The 19040-nt window shown below is 36.9% G+C and overlaps 2 protein-coding genes across 2 annotated transcripts in view; both read right to left on the reverse strand.

The window, feature by feature from the left end:
• LOC102027006 (triadin-like) overlaps positions 1 to 191 on the reverse strand; it is a 36320-nt gene extending 36129 nt beyond the window's left edge. Inside the window, exon 1 of the mRNA XM_013516583.1 lies at positions 172 to 191. Within this exon, the coding sequence (XP_013372037.1) occupies positions 172 to 191 (20 nt within the window). The remainder of the gene's footprint in view (positions 1 to 171) is intronic.
• A 401-nt stretch (positions 192 to 592) lies between these two features.
• Positions 593 to 19040, reverse strand: part of Trdn (triadin) — a 302783-nt gene continuing 284335 nt past the window's right edge. The window contains exons 24-25 of the mRNA XM_005389153.2: positions 1802 to 1828; positions 593 to 1343 (exon numbers count right to left, since the gene is read on the reverse strand). Coding sequence (XP_005389210.2) covers positions 1228 to 1343; positions 1802 to 1828 — 143 coding nt within the window. The 3' untranslated portion in view covers positions 593 to 1227. The remainder of the gene's footprint in view (positions 1344 to 1801; positions 1829 to 19040) is intronic.

Below are 19040 nucleotides of genomic sequence, written 5' to 3' on the forward strand. Positions count from 1 at the left end.
AGACAGATTTCTCTTTAGTGATTGTGAAAAGAAAATGAAGACATTGTTAATAGTTACAGAATCAGCATTTGGTGATTTGGATAATTCTTAACCTACCTAGGTAGTGTTTCCTGAAGACAAAGCAAAGTATGTGGGTGGACAAATGTTTGCTGAAGAGATTAGATATCTAACTCATGAATCCAGGCAAACATCCCGGTAGGAAACAGGTGTAGAGATGTTAGCTCAGAAAATATCTGTAAAGACCAAAAGATCTAATGTCTTGCACCCTTATGAACTGAGTGGAATTCTGGACAGGGTTTTGAAAATGTTGTGCACAGACAGAAAGGGACAGAGACAAGATGAAATAAAGAAAAAACAATTCAAAATGTAGAGAGCCATGAATTCAAAGGGTCTCCATCAGCGGAGAGGTCAGCGTTATGACCTCCAAGAGCTCAGAGAGTAAGACTCCTACATACAAGCCCCAAAATACAGAACAGTAAGAGAGAATGTGCTTAGGATTTGAAATTTGATAGCTTTTACACTGTTTTAGATTCATTCTCTCTCATTTTTAAATTTTAATTGGTTTTAATTAATTAAATTTATTGGTACATTTTAGGTGCACATAGTGATCACATTCGTTATGGGGAATATAACTGGATTTGCTTTTTTGCCCATTCCCCTGCTCTCCCTTCCACTCCTCTTTCCTTCCCTGTTTACAAAAGATTTATTTCCATTTGTTCTTCTTCTATCATCATTTTTTCTTTTTTATTTCCTCCACTTTCTCCCTTTTGGAGTGAGAATGTATGTTGAATGTCCAGACCCAGAATTGTGAGAATAACTGTCTATTTTGTAAGTCTCACTAGTAGTTTATTAAAGTATCTCCACAAAATTAACACAGCGAGGGACATACAGATCACAAGTTTAACTGTTTCAGAAGCACTTTGCTGTGTGTTCTTTTGAAAAAATTCTGTAGCTCTCAAACACGTCCAGCTAAGGACCCTGGAAAAAGAATGGGTTCATAGCAACTACTATTCTGGAGGAATATCTGGGTTGTACTATAACCTGGAGAAATTGTGGTTTTGTATAAGTCAACTAATTAGTCAGTTGCTTCTTCTGAGTGGTATAAATTTTTCAGGGATTTCATAGATGTCAGTGATTTTTTAGAAGAATGGATGGCCCACATAAATACATATTTTGCTTGTCATTTTTTGAAACTTGCACAATGATAAATTTGCTGTTTAATCTGTATTAATTTGGTTTAACGTTACCAAGAGATGTGTTATTCATTATAAGCACAGAATGCATGCATAAACTTAAACATATAATGTACATACTTGTCTTCTCTTCCTTTTTCACCTGTGGCTCTAAAAATATAAGGAAACATTAGCAACAATGGCTACACAATTACGTTACTTTTCTATCCTCATTCACTTTTCTTTTTTATATTTCTCATTGTGTTTGAATCTATCATATTAATTTACTTTTATTCATGATTATGATTAATAAATAGAAACAGAGAAGTAAATGTCCCCCACTGTCAGTCTGAATAATATTACTTTTAGAAAAACGGAAGCGTGAGCTAAGATTTTTAATAACAAGGTTAGTATAATCACTGGTTTGTACCATCCATGAGTAAAGGAAAATTTCAGCATAGTATATGCTAAGAAATATATTTTGGATAAAAGCACATTGTTCAGACAAAATAGTTATCTTTTACTGAAAGCAAAATATTCAACACTGAATCAAAGGATAAGTGAGGACGTGCATTTAAGACTTGCTTTACTTGCGCATTCATTCATTCACTTGGCATGCACTGACATACGTGGAGGTTTAGGCATGACTTCTTTGCCTGGAAAAAGTTAAGAAATATTAAAGATTGAGTCATGCCGTGCTTTTTAGATTGATATTATTGAGTATGATGGAAAATTATATATTTGAAAACAAAAGTCAAACAATACAAACTCTGGCTCACTTCTTTACTGAACTTCTACATTACATGCAATTTCATGTCTATAGTTAAATTTCTCATTGAAAATTTATTCTACCTAATAAAAATCTTAGGTTACTTTTCCTGCAGTATTAAAAAAATTCACTCACAAACTCCTGTGTACAATATTAATTCTTTTTAACTTAATGTCACTACTAATGTAAATACGTAGTTTAACTTTGAGAAGTTATTTTTAACCCTTTGGTATGCTAGATTAAAAAATATATGGCAGTTGTTTTCATTTCAACTGAAATTATTAAAGAGTCATCTGTCTCAGTATAGAGAGTGCTGCAGACTCCCAGGCATCTCTGAGCCACGGAGGTGTGACTTGGGGCTGTGTCTGGCCCCTCATCCCTTCCTCTCCCACACGGCCCCTGCTCTGCTTCTCTGTGGCCATGAACTGAGCAGGTCTGTTCCCCCATGCCCTTCCACCATGATGTCTTGATTTAAGAGTTCTACTCATTGATAAAAGCAGGTTGTGATAAATATTAGACAACCATTGATTCCCATGAAGCTATTTACAAAACTCCGGGTTTCAGAGCTGGGTCTTCACTGCCATCTTCTATATCTACTTCATCTCCAATTTTAACCTCATTCATAGTCCCTTCATGTGTCTCTATTTTCATGCTTTCTTTAGACGATTGATTGAGTTGAATCCTCCCCCCCCACCAAGTGACAAAGTCCAACCACGCAGTGTCTTATCAATGAGAACTTTGAAAACATAATCAAGTTAAGATCGTTAGGTGGGCCTCCTTCATTATGCCTGGTGTTCCTCTAAAATAGAAGACACACAGTCACACAGAGGGATGATGACATGACAGCACAAAAGAGCACACTGTGGCCCAAGAAAAGCACAGAGCCTAGGAAAAGCATGGAGCCGAGCCTGCTGTAGCACCTTCAGAGAAAGTGTGGTCCTGCCAACAACTTGATCTTGGATTTCCGGTCTCCAGAACCTTGAGATAATATATTACTGATTCTTTGAACTGCCTGGTTTGTTACTTCATGATGGCCCCAGGACACTAGAGCACTTTGCTACTGCTTCAACTCAGTCAAACGCTTTCTCTCACCGTGATTACCAAGAACATCCAAAACGGTACTGAAGATACAGATTTTCTCCCACAACACCTGTTTTAATTATTTTAGTTCTGTAGCCAGAGAGATTTCTCCAAGCCCTGTGTCTTGTCATTTCCTAGGTCACATCTCTTTGGCAAGCTGTGTCTCCACCAGGCTTCGACTTGCCTCTGCTGGGTTTATGGGGTTGTAGGTACATCTGATTCCTGCTATCTCTTCACCCCTTTTCTTGGTTCCTTGTTTTGTTCTCTCCCTTCAAGCCATACTGAAGAATTGCAGTTCTGAAAATCAACTTAAGGTCCCTCTTTTGATCTGTCTAGAACATTTTTCTTTATTTGGCAAAACTGCATTTAATAACAAAATATTACTCAAAATAGTAGACGGCTTTCCCTTAATCCCTCCATCTGAGTTAGGTGCACATTTGTATTCCAGTGTAGTCTTGCCTTACCTTTATTTTCAGGCCAATCATACTGTATTAGAATGGATGTTTGCTTGATTACCTCCCCGATCCTATAATTTGTATAAAAAGGAGAATTTGGGTTGTTTCTAAAATTTGACATGGTTCCTGACATACTGGAATATGTATTTATTTATGTGTAACAGGAACCAAGCTCACGACCTTGTGCTTTCCAGGTAGGCACCGTGCCATTGAGTATTTCCAGGCATGTAACTCAATGGCACAGTGTTGACTGAATTAAATGAAAACACACTATGCAAATCAGAACATAAAACTTCTCCCTAGAAGCTTGGTGGGTACACTACTCACTGTAAGGCTGTAAGAACTTTGCTGTGGATGGACCAGAGGTCAATGTGGTGAAGGGTAATTGTTCTGCTCCAATTCATCAGCCCGTTTATAATTGAACTCTCAAAATTTCATGTACTGGAATATAACAATGACACTTTAAGCCTCACAAAACAGTAAGTAGATACAATAAAAATTTCAGTTCAGGAAGGCCTAATAAAACTCCTAATTTTAAGTAACATTTTTCTGATGATCTTTTAAGATGAGTTTGTTACTTTTAAATATTTGAATTGATCATGGTAAAAGCAGTTTACTATATTATATATTATTGTCCTATTAAATATGGGATTTGGAATAAGAAATTATTTCTGCTATAAGTAGGTAACAGTTCCAGTTGCCTCTGAAATCAGTTCTAGTTAATAACACTGCAACTATTTCATATTCAGAACCTGAGATTTTCTGTCATTGTGCCTCTGGAAGACAAGCATGCCTTACTGAGTGATATGAAGGCATTAATTGTTTTTTTTTTTTGTACTGGGAATCGAACTCATGACCTTGCACTTGCCAAGCAGGCGTTGTGCCACTGAGTTATATCCCCGGCCCCTCAATGCGTTAATTTAAAGGTAAACAATGAAAAGAAAAGAAAAGAAAAACAGAAGCTGGAGATGTAACTCAGTAGTATGCCTGAGCCCTGGGTTCAATCACCAGATAAAAGATTCATTGTGTAACAATTATCAATAGAGGAATAATTTCATTTAATGATTTCCTGATTCACATGTTCATATTTAACATAGTTTTAAAAAGACATCTGTCAAATTCCTATATTATCAGTGAAGTGACTTCTTGTACTGTTTTTACCTGAAATGTTCCAATCACCTGCAGCATGGTAGATATATACAGGAATGGTTCAGAGTGACCTGAGGCCTACTCATTATTGAGTTGTTCAGAACTTGAGTTTTAAAAGAAAAGTAAAATACCTAATAACAAGTAGGAGGTTAAATGTTCCTAAATTTGTTTACCTAGTTTTAATTTGGTTAATTATAGCCCAGAAACTGCCCTATTATTGGATGCAACGAGCAGGTTAATTTCTCCTGCACTAGGCATTTATTGCATTTTCATTTTGTCAAGATGATTTAGGTGGGCTGGGGATTTAGCTCAGTGGCAAAGCGCCTGCCTGGCAAGCGCAATGTTGTGAGTTCGGTTCCTGGTACCGGAGAAAAACCAAAAAAAAATAAAAAAAATAAACAACAGGATAAAAAAAAAAAAAAAAAAAAAAGATGATTTAGGTAATTATTATAAGATTTGAGTTTTACAAAAGATCTCTCAGGTATTGCATATGCAATACCTGAGATATCTTTAAAACTGGAAGAGCTTGGAGATGATGTAGAATAGATTTCCTGCTTCCTGAATAGAAACGTCCGGCTTCACAAGCCTCACGGTGTCTGATCATGTGCTAAGGCTGTGCCTGCGGACGCATCCTAGGCTATCCAGGACTTGGTATTCGCACTCCGAGGCGCAGTTCCCCGAGTAACATCGACTTCATCTGCCGGGTTGACAAAGGTGCAGATTCTTGCCCCTCACCCTAGAACTACTGAGTCATAAATGCTGCAGGAATCCCTCATTTTGCAGCTTTCTCAGGCAATTCTGAGAACCACTTACGTGTGCCAACAATTGTCTAAGGGGATAAAGCCAACATTTGCCAAGATATAATGCCTATAAGACTTTATTTGTCAAGAATCAATAGTTTAGTCACATAAAAGAGGAGAATAAAGAGTCCTAAAAATGAAGCTCACCAATAAAAAAAAAATCTAAATATGCTCTAGCTTGTTTGATTTCCCAGATTCACACATTCTGTTCAGAGGATATCGGACAAGTTGAAAACGGGAGAACACGTGACCCGCAGTTACTGTATATGAATGATTATACATGAAAATTACGTATCCATGGCTGGAGTTATCCCTAAAGTCAATACGTAGGCAGCAAAAGGGCCGGAGTAGCTTGTGGGAGGAGAAATCTGTGAGACAGTGGCTCTCAAATAGCATCACCTGGGAAATTATTAGCTACACACATCGAACTTTCCAGGTGTACCAACAGCACATTAAAGTGTGAGAACAAGTGTTTCATGACCATGGATGCTTTGATGACAGCATTCAGTTAGGAGACAGCTATGGCTGTTTTCCAAATTCTGAGTCACAGCTAATTCTTTTGGCATATTTCAGCAAATAAGGCTTTATATCAGAGCAATGGCTTTCAGTCTACTGAGACATGGGTGAGTGAAGCTCAAAGCAGCTTGCTTGTGTGGACTGTAGAGTCAGATTTGTGATCATGATGGCAGTATTCTATTCAGACGTCTATGATTGAGAACTATAAAGGCTGTGAAGGGAAATCAAATGCATGTAACAGAAGAATTGTTTATTTTTACAGAGGAAATATAAAAGTAACCTTGATATTCCCATAGAGATAGTAACTGGCTTTACATGATGGAGTGTTATATATTTCAAATAATGAATAACAATAAAAAACCTATACATACACACACATATATATGTTTATCTTATATATAGGGATTTTAGTTTTATAATTTATTTTACTTTTTATGTTTTCATTATTTTACAAATTACCTGAATTCTACTAAAAGCAAATAAAATATTAATGCAATAGTTCCCATTCTATCTGTGCTATAGTCTTTTTTTTTTTTTTTTTTTTTTATTCCGGTACGGGGAATCGAACTCACGTCCTTGCACTTGCCAGGTTGTATAGCCTTGTAGTTAAAAGGTCATATCCACTGTGTTAAAAATAAGTAAAAGCAAAATGAGTAACAAAAAATATTGTAAAATAATAGATAAGAATGATTAAAACCACAAAATTATGACGGTAAAATAATCTTTCTCATAAGATATATATGAACTTTTGAAAGTAAGTCTGACCAAAATCATGAAATTTTGAGTTAGAATATTCTTAAATAATTTTTTGGGTAGAAATCTAGGACAAGCATCAAATAATATTCCTTAAGGTTCTGATTCTGATTCTCATTCAGACAATTATTTGCTATGGAAACTTGCTACTACTGTTTAATCTATTAGTTTCTTTTTTTCTAAAAAAAAAACAGAGATTAAGAAATGTAAAAAAAGACACAAATAAGGAAGATAAGATTAAGAAATAGACTAATTGATTTCTAAAATCTCGTTCAGGTCTAAAGTGATACATACATTTATATTAAATATTAATTTAAATCTTCAATGGACTTTCTAAAAATCCCAGGATTGTTTTTTTTTTCCACAGAAATAGACAAAAGAACCATAACATTTATGTGGAACCCAAAAGGACTCCAAATACACAAATCTTTGACAAAAGAATAGAGCTAAATATACCACAGTCCTTGATTTCAAAATATATTATAAAACTATTAGAATAAAGACACTATGATATGGGCATAAATACAGACACATCAACAACTGAAGCAGGATAAGAATCCCAAGAAGAAACTCAAGTATTAATAATACATAAATTTTCAATTCAGGTGCCTAGAGCACACAATGGAGCAAGGGTAGCTTCTTCAACAAATGGTGTGAAAACTAGATGTCCACAAGCAGAAGACTGAAATTGGAACTTTACTTTACATTATATGCAAAAATTAGGTGGAAATTAAAATTGAATTAAAATCTTAAAGAAAGAAAGCTGTAAAACTACTAGAAGAAAATGTAGCAGAAAGCTTCACAACATTGGCCTAGGTGGTGGATTCTTGGATAAGATCAAAAGAACATTGGAAATGAAAGCAACTGTAGACAAATGAAATTGCACCAAACTAAAAAATTTCTGCCAGGGATATAGCTCAGTGGCACAAGTGCCTGCCTGGCAAGTGCAAGGTCCTGAGTTCAATTCCTGGTACCCCCTAAAAAATAATAAAAATTAAAAATAAAAAAATAAAGAATTTCTATACAACAAATGAAACAACTATCAGAATGAAGTGATAACTTCTGGATTGAGAGAAAATGTATGAAAATCATACATCTAAATAAGGGACTACAGTGCAAAATATGCAAGAAACTCAAACAAAATAGTAAGAAAACAATTTGATTAAAAAGTGGGTAAAAGATCTGAACAGACAATTCTCAAAAGAAGAAATACAAATGGCCAATAGTTACACAGAAATAATCTCATCTTGACTCCTTCTGGCATTGGATTTTCATATCACAGTGAGACATCACCTCACACTTATTAGAATGGCTATTATCAGAAAGATAAGTGAAGACACGCTGGCAAAGATACAGAGCAAAGGGAACGCCTGTCCACTGTTGGTGGGAACATAAGTTACTGTAGCCATTTTGGAAAGTAATATGAAGGTTCCTCAACAAACTAAAAATATAATTATCATAGGGTTCAGTAATCCCACTTCTAGGTGTATAGCCAAAGGAACTCAACTTGAGACACTGAAGTGATATCTGTACTCCCATGCTCATTTCAGCATTACTCTCCTCAAAAAAGCCACTTACATGTCCACCAATCAATGAAGAGATAGAGGAAATATGGTACAAACACATTGGAACACTATCTTTAAAAATAAGGAAATTATGGTATTCATGAGAGCATGGTTGGAACTGGATGGCATTACATTAAATAAATTAATCCATGCACAGGAAGACATATACAGTCATATTCTGCGCAAACACATTTTTATTAATAAGGAATTTCATAATGGAAGTGGTCTCCTAAGATTATAATGAAGATGAAATATTCCTACCCTCTAGTGACACTGTAGCACAATGAATTTCTCGTGTGCTTGTGGCAATGTTAGTATGAACAACCTCTCTGTATCACCAGTCATACAAAAGTACAGCACATACAGTTGTGTACAGTAAAAATGCTTGCTAACGATAGTAACAAACCACAAATGACTATGTTACTGATTTATGCAATTATTATGCCATACTTATTATCATTGAAAATATCATTTTATCATTACTTTAATGATAAATGTATATTCTTTTATTTTAGATAGAAGGAATATACATATATATATATGGACAATATACAAATATAACATATATATATGCACACATAATATTTATATTTACTGTAAAACAGCCTCAGGTAGATCCCTCTGGAGGTATTCCACAAGAAGGCACTGCTGTTATAAAAGAAGTCAATGTCATGCATCTGGTGGTCTGGAAGACCTCCCAATGAGATCGATGTATAGGTGGAAGACAATTGCAGTAATGACCCATACCCTACCTAAGCCTAGATTAACATGTGGATTTCTTAGTTTTAACAATTTTTTTAACTTAAAGAAATTTAAATAGAAAAAGCTTATAGAACAAGGATACAAAGAAAGAAAAAATTTTGTAAAACTAAAATTTGTTTGAAATATCATGAGTCAAAGTTAAAATTTTATATAGTAAAATTATGAAAGTAAGCTAATTTTGAGGGAGGGGTCTTTTTGAGACAGGGTCTCGTGATGCAGTTCAGGCTGGCCTTGAGCTCACTTTGTAGCCTGGGCTGGTCTTGAATTTGCAAAGAATTCCTACCTGGGATTGCAGCCATGTACCAGCATGCCCAGCAGCTAATTTATTATTGAAGAAAGAAAAATATATTAAAAATAAATTCAGTGGAGCTCAAGTGCACAGTATTTATGACCTATAGAAATTATGAAAGTGTCCCACGCCTGCAGGTTCAGTGGCCAGGCTCTCCCTGACTGCCCAGGACCTCTTGTGTCTTGTAAGCTCTGTCCAGGAGAAGCACTCTAGACAGGGGCCCATTTTTATATACTCGATTTTCAGAAGAGAGCTTCAAGCACTGTATTCTACCATAACTTTCCTGTGCTTAACTTTCTTTAAGTGCATAGATATTTGCCATTGTTTGGCCACTGGCTGCAGTGCTGAGCACAGTAATAGGCCGTCCAGCTTTGTAGACTGGGAGTAGAGGTCTGTTTTATGATCCACTTGGGTGTATGCGAGGCTATACTACCTAGCATTATGTAAATAAAAGTCATGATCTCACGTAACTCTGAAATTACCTAACAACGTATTTTTTTGGACTGTGTCCGTAGTGTTAAACTACATGTCACGTTACCGTACTATCTCGTTTCTGTGTGAAATCTAAGAAAGACAATGGCGTAGAAGAGCACAGCAAGGCGTTGACCAGCACTGGGGGAGGAGAAGGAAGGAAGGGAGCTTTTACTGGTGGGTAGAAAGTCCCATTATATTGTAGAAATGAGTTTTAGTGGCATAATGATTACCACAACCAATAATGCACTGTCCTTTCAAAATTGCTAAAGAATAGATATTTAATATTCAGACCCCTAAAAAAGGGTAAGTTGCATGTTAATTAGCTTGAATGACTCTACAATAGACACAGATTAAAACATTATATTTTAATCTGAAATATACATAATATTTGTCCATTAAAATAACTAAATATTAAAAAGAAAAAGTAAGATGCATGGATATTAAGTAGAAATTTAAAAATGTAGTAACCTGAAGGAGTGAACCACTTCATAGGGAGGCAGAATCTGATAAAAATCAGTGTGAAATGTTTCTGCATTAATTCTTCCTGTGTTTACTGCTCTTTCAGAAGGCTGTTTACTCAGTTCCTGATAGATCCTCTGCTGTGGGAGCATGTTTAAATATACAGGCACATTAACAAGCCTTGCTTAAAACCGGTGCATGTGTTTTGCATATTATCTAGGCCCACAGCTATTTAGCATACAGCAGAAGCTGGCTATGCTCCAGACACACGACTGGGTCAGGAAGAACCATCTAATGAGCATTTTAGCTGTTTAAGTTGATTTGAAAATAAATATGTCAACCTTGTGCTGTGCATACAGAATGAGCAGCCCATGTGGGAGACTGAAGAAAACGCTGCAAGGAATTTTAAAGGATGCTCTCATCAGTCTAGAAATCTTATTACATTTTGCTAGAAGCCACTGTTACTCGGCTGTATGTTTTATGAGGCTCTGTAATTTTTTAATTAGCAAGATTAAAATGCAGAAAGTTGGCCAGGTGTACTGGTGCATGCCCGAAATCCCGTCACTGGGGAGGCCAAGGCGGGAGGATTGCTACGAGTTCTAGGCCAGCCTGGACTACATAGTGCACTCAAGACCAGCCTGCACTACACAGTGAGACCCTGTCTCCAAAATAAAAATAAAATAAAATAAAGGAAGTACAAATGTCAAATACAAAAACATATACATATCTAAAAAGAAATGGTTTCTGATTTGTTTGTGAATTTGAGTAAACCAATCTTTTTTCTTTCTTTTCCTACGGAAGTAGTCTCAGTAGCAATTTCATTTATCAATTGTACTGTTAGAAGCTGCAAACTTAAAACAATATATAGTTATCATTATTAATCTAGTTTCAGAACAATGGTTTTAGAAATTTATTAGGAAATTGAATTAGGGTTAATGCTGTTTATAGAATGCTGGAAATCAGTGAAAGAAGTGACTCTTAATGTTTTAAAAATTTCCCTGTCATCTTTTGAGTATTTTTGATAAGAAAGAATTGCCTCTTACAATTAGAACTGAATTCCTGGAGGAATTTTTATGGTATGCTCAGAGAGATCGAAATGTGGTCTGATACACAGGAAGCAAACATGTCATTCATGGTGTCCTTTAGTTTTAAAGCAGCAATATTAGGCAGTAGGATAGGACGACATTTAAAAAGTTCTTTAAGTAAGATCTGCTGCTGATGTCTACATCTGCTCTGTCTTTCCTCCTTGGTTAAGCATTTTGCTAAGTTCTCAAGCCTCCCATTATTTTGTAAAATTTCTTGGGCGGGCGGGGCGCTGCACTGGAGCAAGCTTCTGTGGAGTATTTTTAGTAGCTATTCAAGCACCCTTCTATTAAACACTCAGTTCTTAACAGTTAATCTCGGGCTGTATCTTGTGTTTTGCTTCAAGTAAGCTGTAACAGACACTTTTGGTGCTATCCCATGATGGGCAAAAGGCACAAGATAATTTTGACAAAATTTCTTAGCAGCAAGTGTTTTGTTTTCCTCATGATCAAGCATACAAAATTATAGTAAATTAATAGAGAATCAACAGAGAAATAGAGGCTGCTAATTGAAACCACTAATTGAAGCCACTTTTAACATTTGGACTTGAAGTAGCACTGACACCACATCATAATTTTTCAATTATTTTATCATTGCTCCAGCAAACCTGACACGCATTTAGTGCACCCTAAGCATTCAGGTTTCCAAATAGACTTAGTTTATCTGGCTTATTTGTAAAGGAAACTAAATTCTTAGTGGTGAGTTGAATTCCAGTCACAGCCATAGGAGTGAGATTCAGCTGAAATGTTATACCAGGTACAGTTCCTTCCAAAGGCATGTTAAAGGCTAGCAACTCCGGCTATTACACACGTTATTTAAAGTATGTGGGAAAACAGAACATAAACGGATCAATACGCTTATTCCTTTATGGATCCATGTATCTAACGTTGTAGAGAAAGGTGTGTATAGATCAGGAAACACAAACTTTGTACAAAGTTGAACTGATGCTCCATGATTCCTCCATCAGGCGGGTTTGCTGTATCATAAGTCTCACCGCAGCTGCTCTTCCACCCAGGGGCTCCTCTCCATGCCCCGCCCTCGCCAGCACTACTCACCCGTCCAAAGTGCAGCTGACTTCTAACCTTTCTAACTGCCTCTAGAAGGCGCTCTGACCCGCCCTGTCCTCCGCCTCGACCTCAACTCTGCCTCAATTGTGTCATTTTGTTCCCCTGCCTATGTCCTCACCTCATGCTGTTTTCTGCTTTGCCAGACTTGCTCAGATCTGAAGACGCAGCTCAGCCTCCTTGTCCCTCGAGAAGCCTTTTCTGGTGGCTGCAGATTGAATGTGTCCACTGAAATCTTGAATTTATGCCCTATTGTGAGGAACCAGTGGCCCCAAGTGAGGCCACGAGTGCCTGACTCTTTACGAGGCTGTGCGCTCTGCTGAGGAGTAAAGTTCCCGCTGTGGTGGATGGAGTCACGGTTGATCAGGGGAGCGCCGTTACATCAGCAAACTCCCTGTGTCTCACTGTGTGATGCTGTCGGCCATTTCAAGAACCACAAATGAGCCCATACAGATGCCAGTGCCCTGACCATAGACTTCCAGAACTAGAGAAACTTCTCTTTAGAATTACTCGGCTTCAGGTAGAAATGGAAAATGGGTTAAGTCAGTGAGCACTCTCGACCCTATAAACCATCCTTTCTGTGTGTTAGAATCATTACCAGTAGTTTATATTTTCTTAATATCTTCTTTTCCATTAAAATTGTGAAATTCACTCCGCAGAGCTGCAACTACTAGATTTGCATTCTCAGCATCCGCATATTCTCTCACACCTAATCAGGAATTGTGGTCAAAATGACAGCTGCCTCCTCAGCTCTCTGGAGAAATTCACACACAAAGTGCTTCTCTGCGGATGACTCATCAAAGGTCCGATGAAATATTTGAGAAGTTGCAGAAAGAGAGAGTTGTTTCAAAGCTGCAGCCCTTTACTGAAAAATACCATTAACACGACGCTCCTGTGTTTCCCCTCCAAATAAGAGGTTTTTCAAAATTATGCTGTGGTCATCTTGCTTTGAAATACATGAAAAGAAATCATGGGCAAGTGTACGAGACTTGTCATTGACACTGGTTATGATTATTTCACCTAAAAAGGGAAAGAATTATACCATGTTTAGGTGTGACTAAGGGATGATTTTGATCTGTTGTAGAAAATTCATTGGAAATAATTTTCTATTGATTAGCACCACCGGGGGCAGCATATTTTAATTACTATAATTCACTAAAATGAATCACTCTAATCACCTTTTCATCACATCCTGATCTTTTAAATGGTGATTGGGGGGGGGGACAAAGTGGTAGCAAATGAATCCTCAAGACTTTGACAATCAGTTCTCGTTTTGAAACTCAGGTATTGGAGAGGGCACAGGAAGAAGGGCGGGCACGTGAAGAGAAGAGTGTAGTCGGGTGTCTGACCCTGGCACGTGCATCTAACACAGCCAGGAAGGGCCACCAAAGCCGTGGTTCCTGCAGAGCTTAAGTCAGGATCAGTGCCCGAGCTCGAGAATGTTCCATTGTGAAACCAGAGAGGTGAGAATGGAAGAGAAAGGTAGTGTCTGTTACTTAGTTTTTATCTACAACATCCAAATAAATAGTCCTATTTTCTTTCATTAGGCTGTTTTATGCTACGGAGTGTGAAACTTGAGCGGCACGTGAGAGAAGGGAAGATACTCTGCATTTGCCCTCAAGAGATATCGGATACATTTCCTCCGGACTGTGACCAACTACTATGACAGAGGAATAATTACTAATACCAGCCTTCTTTTAAGTGGTTGCAAGTATGCAATATGTCATCACAAACCTGAGAAATATTTCCATATGAGAATATCATTATACTAGTTTACCATATTGAAAAATGAAAGAATATTTAAAATAGCCAAGACCTTTGTTTAAACCAGAAAATATACTGAAGTTAACTGCAAATAGCATAAAGGCATGTGATTTCAGATAAATTAAAAATGGACATTAAAAATAGGTTCAAGTAATTAATGAAACTGGCATATTTTAGAATAGTAAAGTAGATAAAAGCAACCAGTTTACATGGAAAAGCTTGACTCTTGTGAATTTTGTAATGTTCTGTCAGAGGAGCTCACAAATCATCGAAGAGTCAGAAATCTTTGTCATAGAGATGACTTCATAACAAGCAAGTGTACAAAGCTCCTGAGATTTTATTTTAATTTGGAAGGGCCACACCATCTTCCATGGCAAATAATATAACACTTCTTCCATGGCAAATAATATAACCTGCTCTAGTGAACTGGTCTTACCACCCTGAAATATCTCAGTTCAAATTTCATTACCACCTCTTCCTGAGTTAGTTTTTAGATTGAGTTGAAAATAAGAAGCAGGAGTTAATGCTATATTTTTTCACCCATTTTGCATGCTTATATCTGGTAATCTGAACAACTAATTTGAAGACAACAATGTGCAATCTAACAACCATTGTTGAATGCTTAGCATCTTGTTTGGTGAAACTCTGTATTGTTTCTAATGGTTTTTGTTCGTTTGTTTGTTTTTATTTTTTATTCTCTTTAATGGTTTGATCAATCTTACATTCTTATATCTGGTAATCTGAGCAACTTCATTGGTTGAAGATAACAATATATAATATAACAACCACCGTTAATTCCTGTTATTTTGCTCTGAAACCATGAATCATTCTTATTGTTTTTGCTTTGTTTTGTTTTTGTCTGTGTTGTTGGTATTTTGCTCTTGTTCTTTTAAAACAATTTTTATTATTATTCTCTTTAAAATAAAAGAAAAAATTAAGAAGCAGGATGGTTAGTAAATTAAAAAAAGAACCCCCCTTTATAAATTAAAAAAAATCTAGAAAAAAATCTGAGAAAAACCTAAAAGCAACAAGAGATTGTGAGTGTTGGTGGAATCTAAAGTGTGTACTATGCCAGGCATGGTGGTACAGGCCTATAATCCCAGCACTCAGGAGGCTGAGGCAGGAGGATCCTTGCAAGTTTGAGACCAGCCTGGGCTACAAAGTGAGCTCAAGGGCAGCCTGAACTGCATAATGAGAACCTGTGTCAAAAAGACCCCCCCAAATAAATGTACTATGGAAGAAATAACAAGAATGAACTGTCCTGAGTGTGCCCCAGAGCATTCTGTTTACAGCAAACCTTAAGTAGAGTTTAGTAATTTCAGTGAAGCTGGCTTTTGTCCTTTTTTTCCCTTCTTGACTTGCATATTTTTCCTGGAATCTCTAAAGCATGCATCTCCCTTAGATTCTAAAACAGCTAAGCAAATTAGTATCTGTCATAGACTGATATGGCTAAGAAATATTTGTTCACCTAACCTCTAGAAAATAAATTTATTTAAAAAAAATTCTCAATTACAGCACTAGATCATAGAAAATAAAAACTGCTTTTATTTTTGTAAACCAAATGGCCAATAATTTGTACTTGTCAGAGTTAGAAAGATCTTCAAAATTCTCATTTGAGAGTTTTGGTCTCATGTACTTATGAGTATAATCTCAGACTAACATTTTAAGATTCATTTTGTGCCTGAATTCATAGTAGATACTTTAGAACAAATATCTTAACATTTATAGTAACCTCTAAGAGGTCAGTTTCTCAATTTAAGAAGTTAAGGAATAGACATACTTGTCCATTTTACTACATGACCGAACTCATCATATTTGTTCATTCATTTACTGGGCTTTCACCATATGCCAGGGATGGCGTGACATAAACCAGTAAGATCCCCACCCTCAGAACATAGTCTACTGCCCTAATTTGTTATTAGTGTCATCTACATTTCTATTCAAGCATTTATCTAGATTTCCAATTCAAAATTGTTCCCAACACCAACTTTTTTTGTTTTTGTTTCTTTTCCAGTACCTGGAATCGAACTCACGACCTTGCGCTTGCCAGGCAGGCACTGTGCCGCTGAGCTAAATCCCCAGCCCCTACACCAACTTTTTTATTTTTTCTTTCATTTCTGCTTATATTGTTCTGAGACTAGAATAGTAACAGTGTTTTTAAATTTCTGCTTTTGTCTGTAAAGTAATATTCAGGATGTACTGGCAAGAGGAAAACTGCACTACTTTATAAAGTTAACTTAAAGTAAAAGTCCGTGGTTCGTGACTTTGCAAGTCTTTCAGTTCCTCTTAGGGCAAGCTGGGTATGTAAAGTCGTTCTTAGATTCAAGGAAATCACCTTGGCTGTGAACTTTGCAATATGGGGGATCCATTGAATCTTCATGAGCCTTCTTCCTTGCTTATAACTTGGACATACAACAAGAGCTAAATCATAATTTATGATTTTACATCATGAGATCAGTTTTTATTTTGTATATGCAAATGAATCCTTCTGATTAACTGAATAGCAGATTCTACCAATGTTAGCTATTTTTAAATTTTCTGGGATTTAGGATTGGAAAGCACTGAATATATATCTTTGAACTGATATGGTTCAAATCTCTACAGGTTTCATATGTACTACAAGTTTCCTTTTATTTTTTTAGAAGAAAAACTCCTTTGTGTAGTATAATGGCAAATACCTGGTGGTTACTCAGTGAACAATGATGAAAACATTGATTCAAATTCACCTAAAACAAATGACTCAGTTTACCACTTCTGCCAACTTCCAATTCAACTTTAGACCAGAGGACAGTGAGTCTTTGCTCCCACCCCCAATAATTTTCCATAGAATTTCTTTCCTCTGATCTGTAGGAAAAAGACTAAAGTGAAGTTCTGAAATCACAGTGCCTGAATATAAATATATTGTATGTGCTAATATATCTTTAATGCTTTACCTCCAACTCAGCTTAAATGTTTTTCCAATCTTTCCAATTTGGCTTTTTTACCCCAAAATATCTATTTTCACGAACCCTGAAAATTATTTTTGGTGCAGTATTTCTCCAAATATTTTAAGTAAGTGAAAGTAGGGCATCTTTTCTCAGCTGAATGATGCTCTTATATTACAAAGCATGCCCTAGTAGTGTAAACTTGAGAAACACCGGATGATATGGAGCTGTGTTCCTTTGCTGCAGTATTTCCCCTAATGTGCTTACTAATGCGGTACATTTCCAAAGATACTGAACTTCAGATAACTTCTGTGTACCAATAATTAACAGTAGTGCTTTAAGTGACATGCTCTGTGAAATACAAGCAGAGGAAAGTAGCTTACTAGTACTGCCCAGCACCCCAGCCCCTGCCAAAAATAAAGATATTGGTTTATACTCCTAAGCTGAGCAGCATAAAATTGCATGGTTTCCAAAGGAAACGGAATAATTCATGATTTTAAAACTATAAGTGGTATCAGGCCTTTTATATGCACGCAGCCCTGTAAAGTTGAAAAAACGATTGCTGTGAATTTTGTTTGATAAAAGGACCATTTATACCACAAGTTCTCTGGCACCCCACCTCCCACTTTTTACTCTACTATGATCTTTTCCTAACTTAGTACTCTTTCTTTTCTTTCTTTAGATAGGACTTTGAAATGATCGCCTACCGTTTATACAGATCACATTATATTTTCTCAATATTTCTGGTTCCAAATCTCAAATTTGAACAAAAGCTTCAATATGTAGTCATTTGATTCCTTCTCACTCAGCTCCACCAGTCATTCAGATCTTAGGAGCATTAATGACTCGAGCTTACACATTCCACCAAATACTTTTTAGTCATCCTCTTACCGTCAGTCTATGCTGTGTTTAACATGTTAACCACTTCCTCTGCCTTAGAATTCTTTCCTCCCTGGTTTGTGACTTAGTATCTCTGACTTTTAAGACAATGTCTCTTGTTTTCCCTGATCTTCTCCTCCCTCTCCTCCTCCTCCTTCTTCCTCCTCTTGCCCCTCCTCTTACTCCCCCTTTCTCTACTTGCAGGGTCTGCTCCACCCCTCCTTCAACAGTGGTGTCTTCCATAATTTGCCTCTGTCCTTGGTCCTGCACTTCACAGGATCCGTGAGGGATGCCAATGCCTCACATCCAGCCAGGCATGGCACACACCTGTAATCCTGTGGGAAACTGAGGCAAGAGAAGTCCAGGTTCAATGCCAACTGGGGCAGTTTAGTGAATTACTGAGGTTCTGTCTCCAAATAGAGGAAAAAAGGAGGGAGATAGACTGGGGACACAGCTCAGTGCAAGAGCCCGGGGCTCAACTCTTAGTACTGCAATAACAACAAAGAAAGAATAGAAAGAAGCAACTTCCCATCACTTTAGCCAGCAAATCAATGTGGAAGAGTCCAAGTACAACCCCGTATTTTCCCTGGGGGCCTGATGAACACACCCGTGTGCACATCCTGGACCTTCTAATGCAGCATGCTTCCCCCCTCGCTCTCCCTCAGCGAGATTACGAAGTCTAGGAAGCCAGGAATCTGATTACATTTATCAATCCATATTCACACTGATGGTACCACCTAACATATACTAACTAGCTGCACAATGTGTAGACTAACATATCTAATATTTTGGACAATAGCTACATCTTCCTTTTCTTAATCTTTTGGAAATCCGATCATAGTAGATGACAATGCTGCCAAGACACAAGCCTGGGAGTTGTCTTCTACTTTTCTCACTGATTCCTATCTATGTCCCCCGAAGTGGTAATATTGACATTATTTCTGTAATTTCCTGTTTTTTTTAGAAAGCTCTATGAAAGCTTTCTAGTACCTCCGAGTGTCAGTGTAATAGTCTCATTGCCCAGATATTGATTTTCCTAAATCTATTAACACTCTGTTTCCAATCACAGGGTTCACTTGAAAA

The sequence above is a fragment of the Chinchilla lanigera genome, unplaced genomic scaffold, assembly GCF_000276665.1.
Source record: "Chinchilla lanigera isolate Chin_1 unplaced genomic scaffold, ChiLan1.0 scaffold00035, whole genome shotgun sequence".
NCBI lineage: Eukaryota > Metazoa > Chordata > Mammalia > Rodentia > Chinchillidae > Chinchilla > Chinchilla lanigera.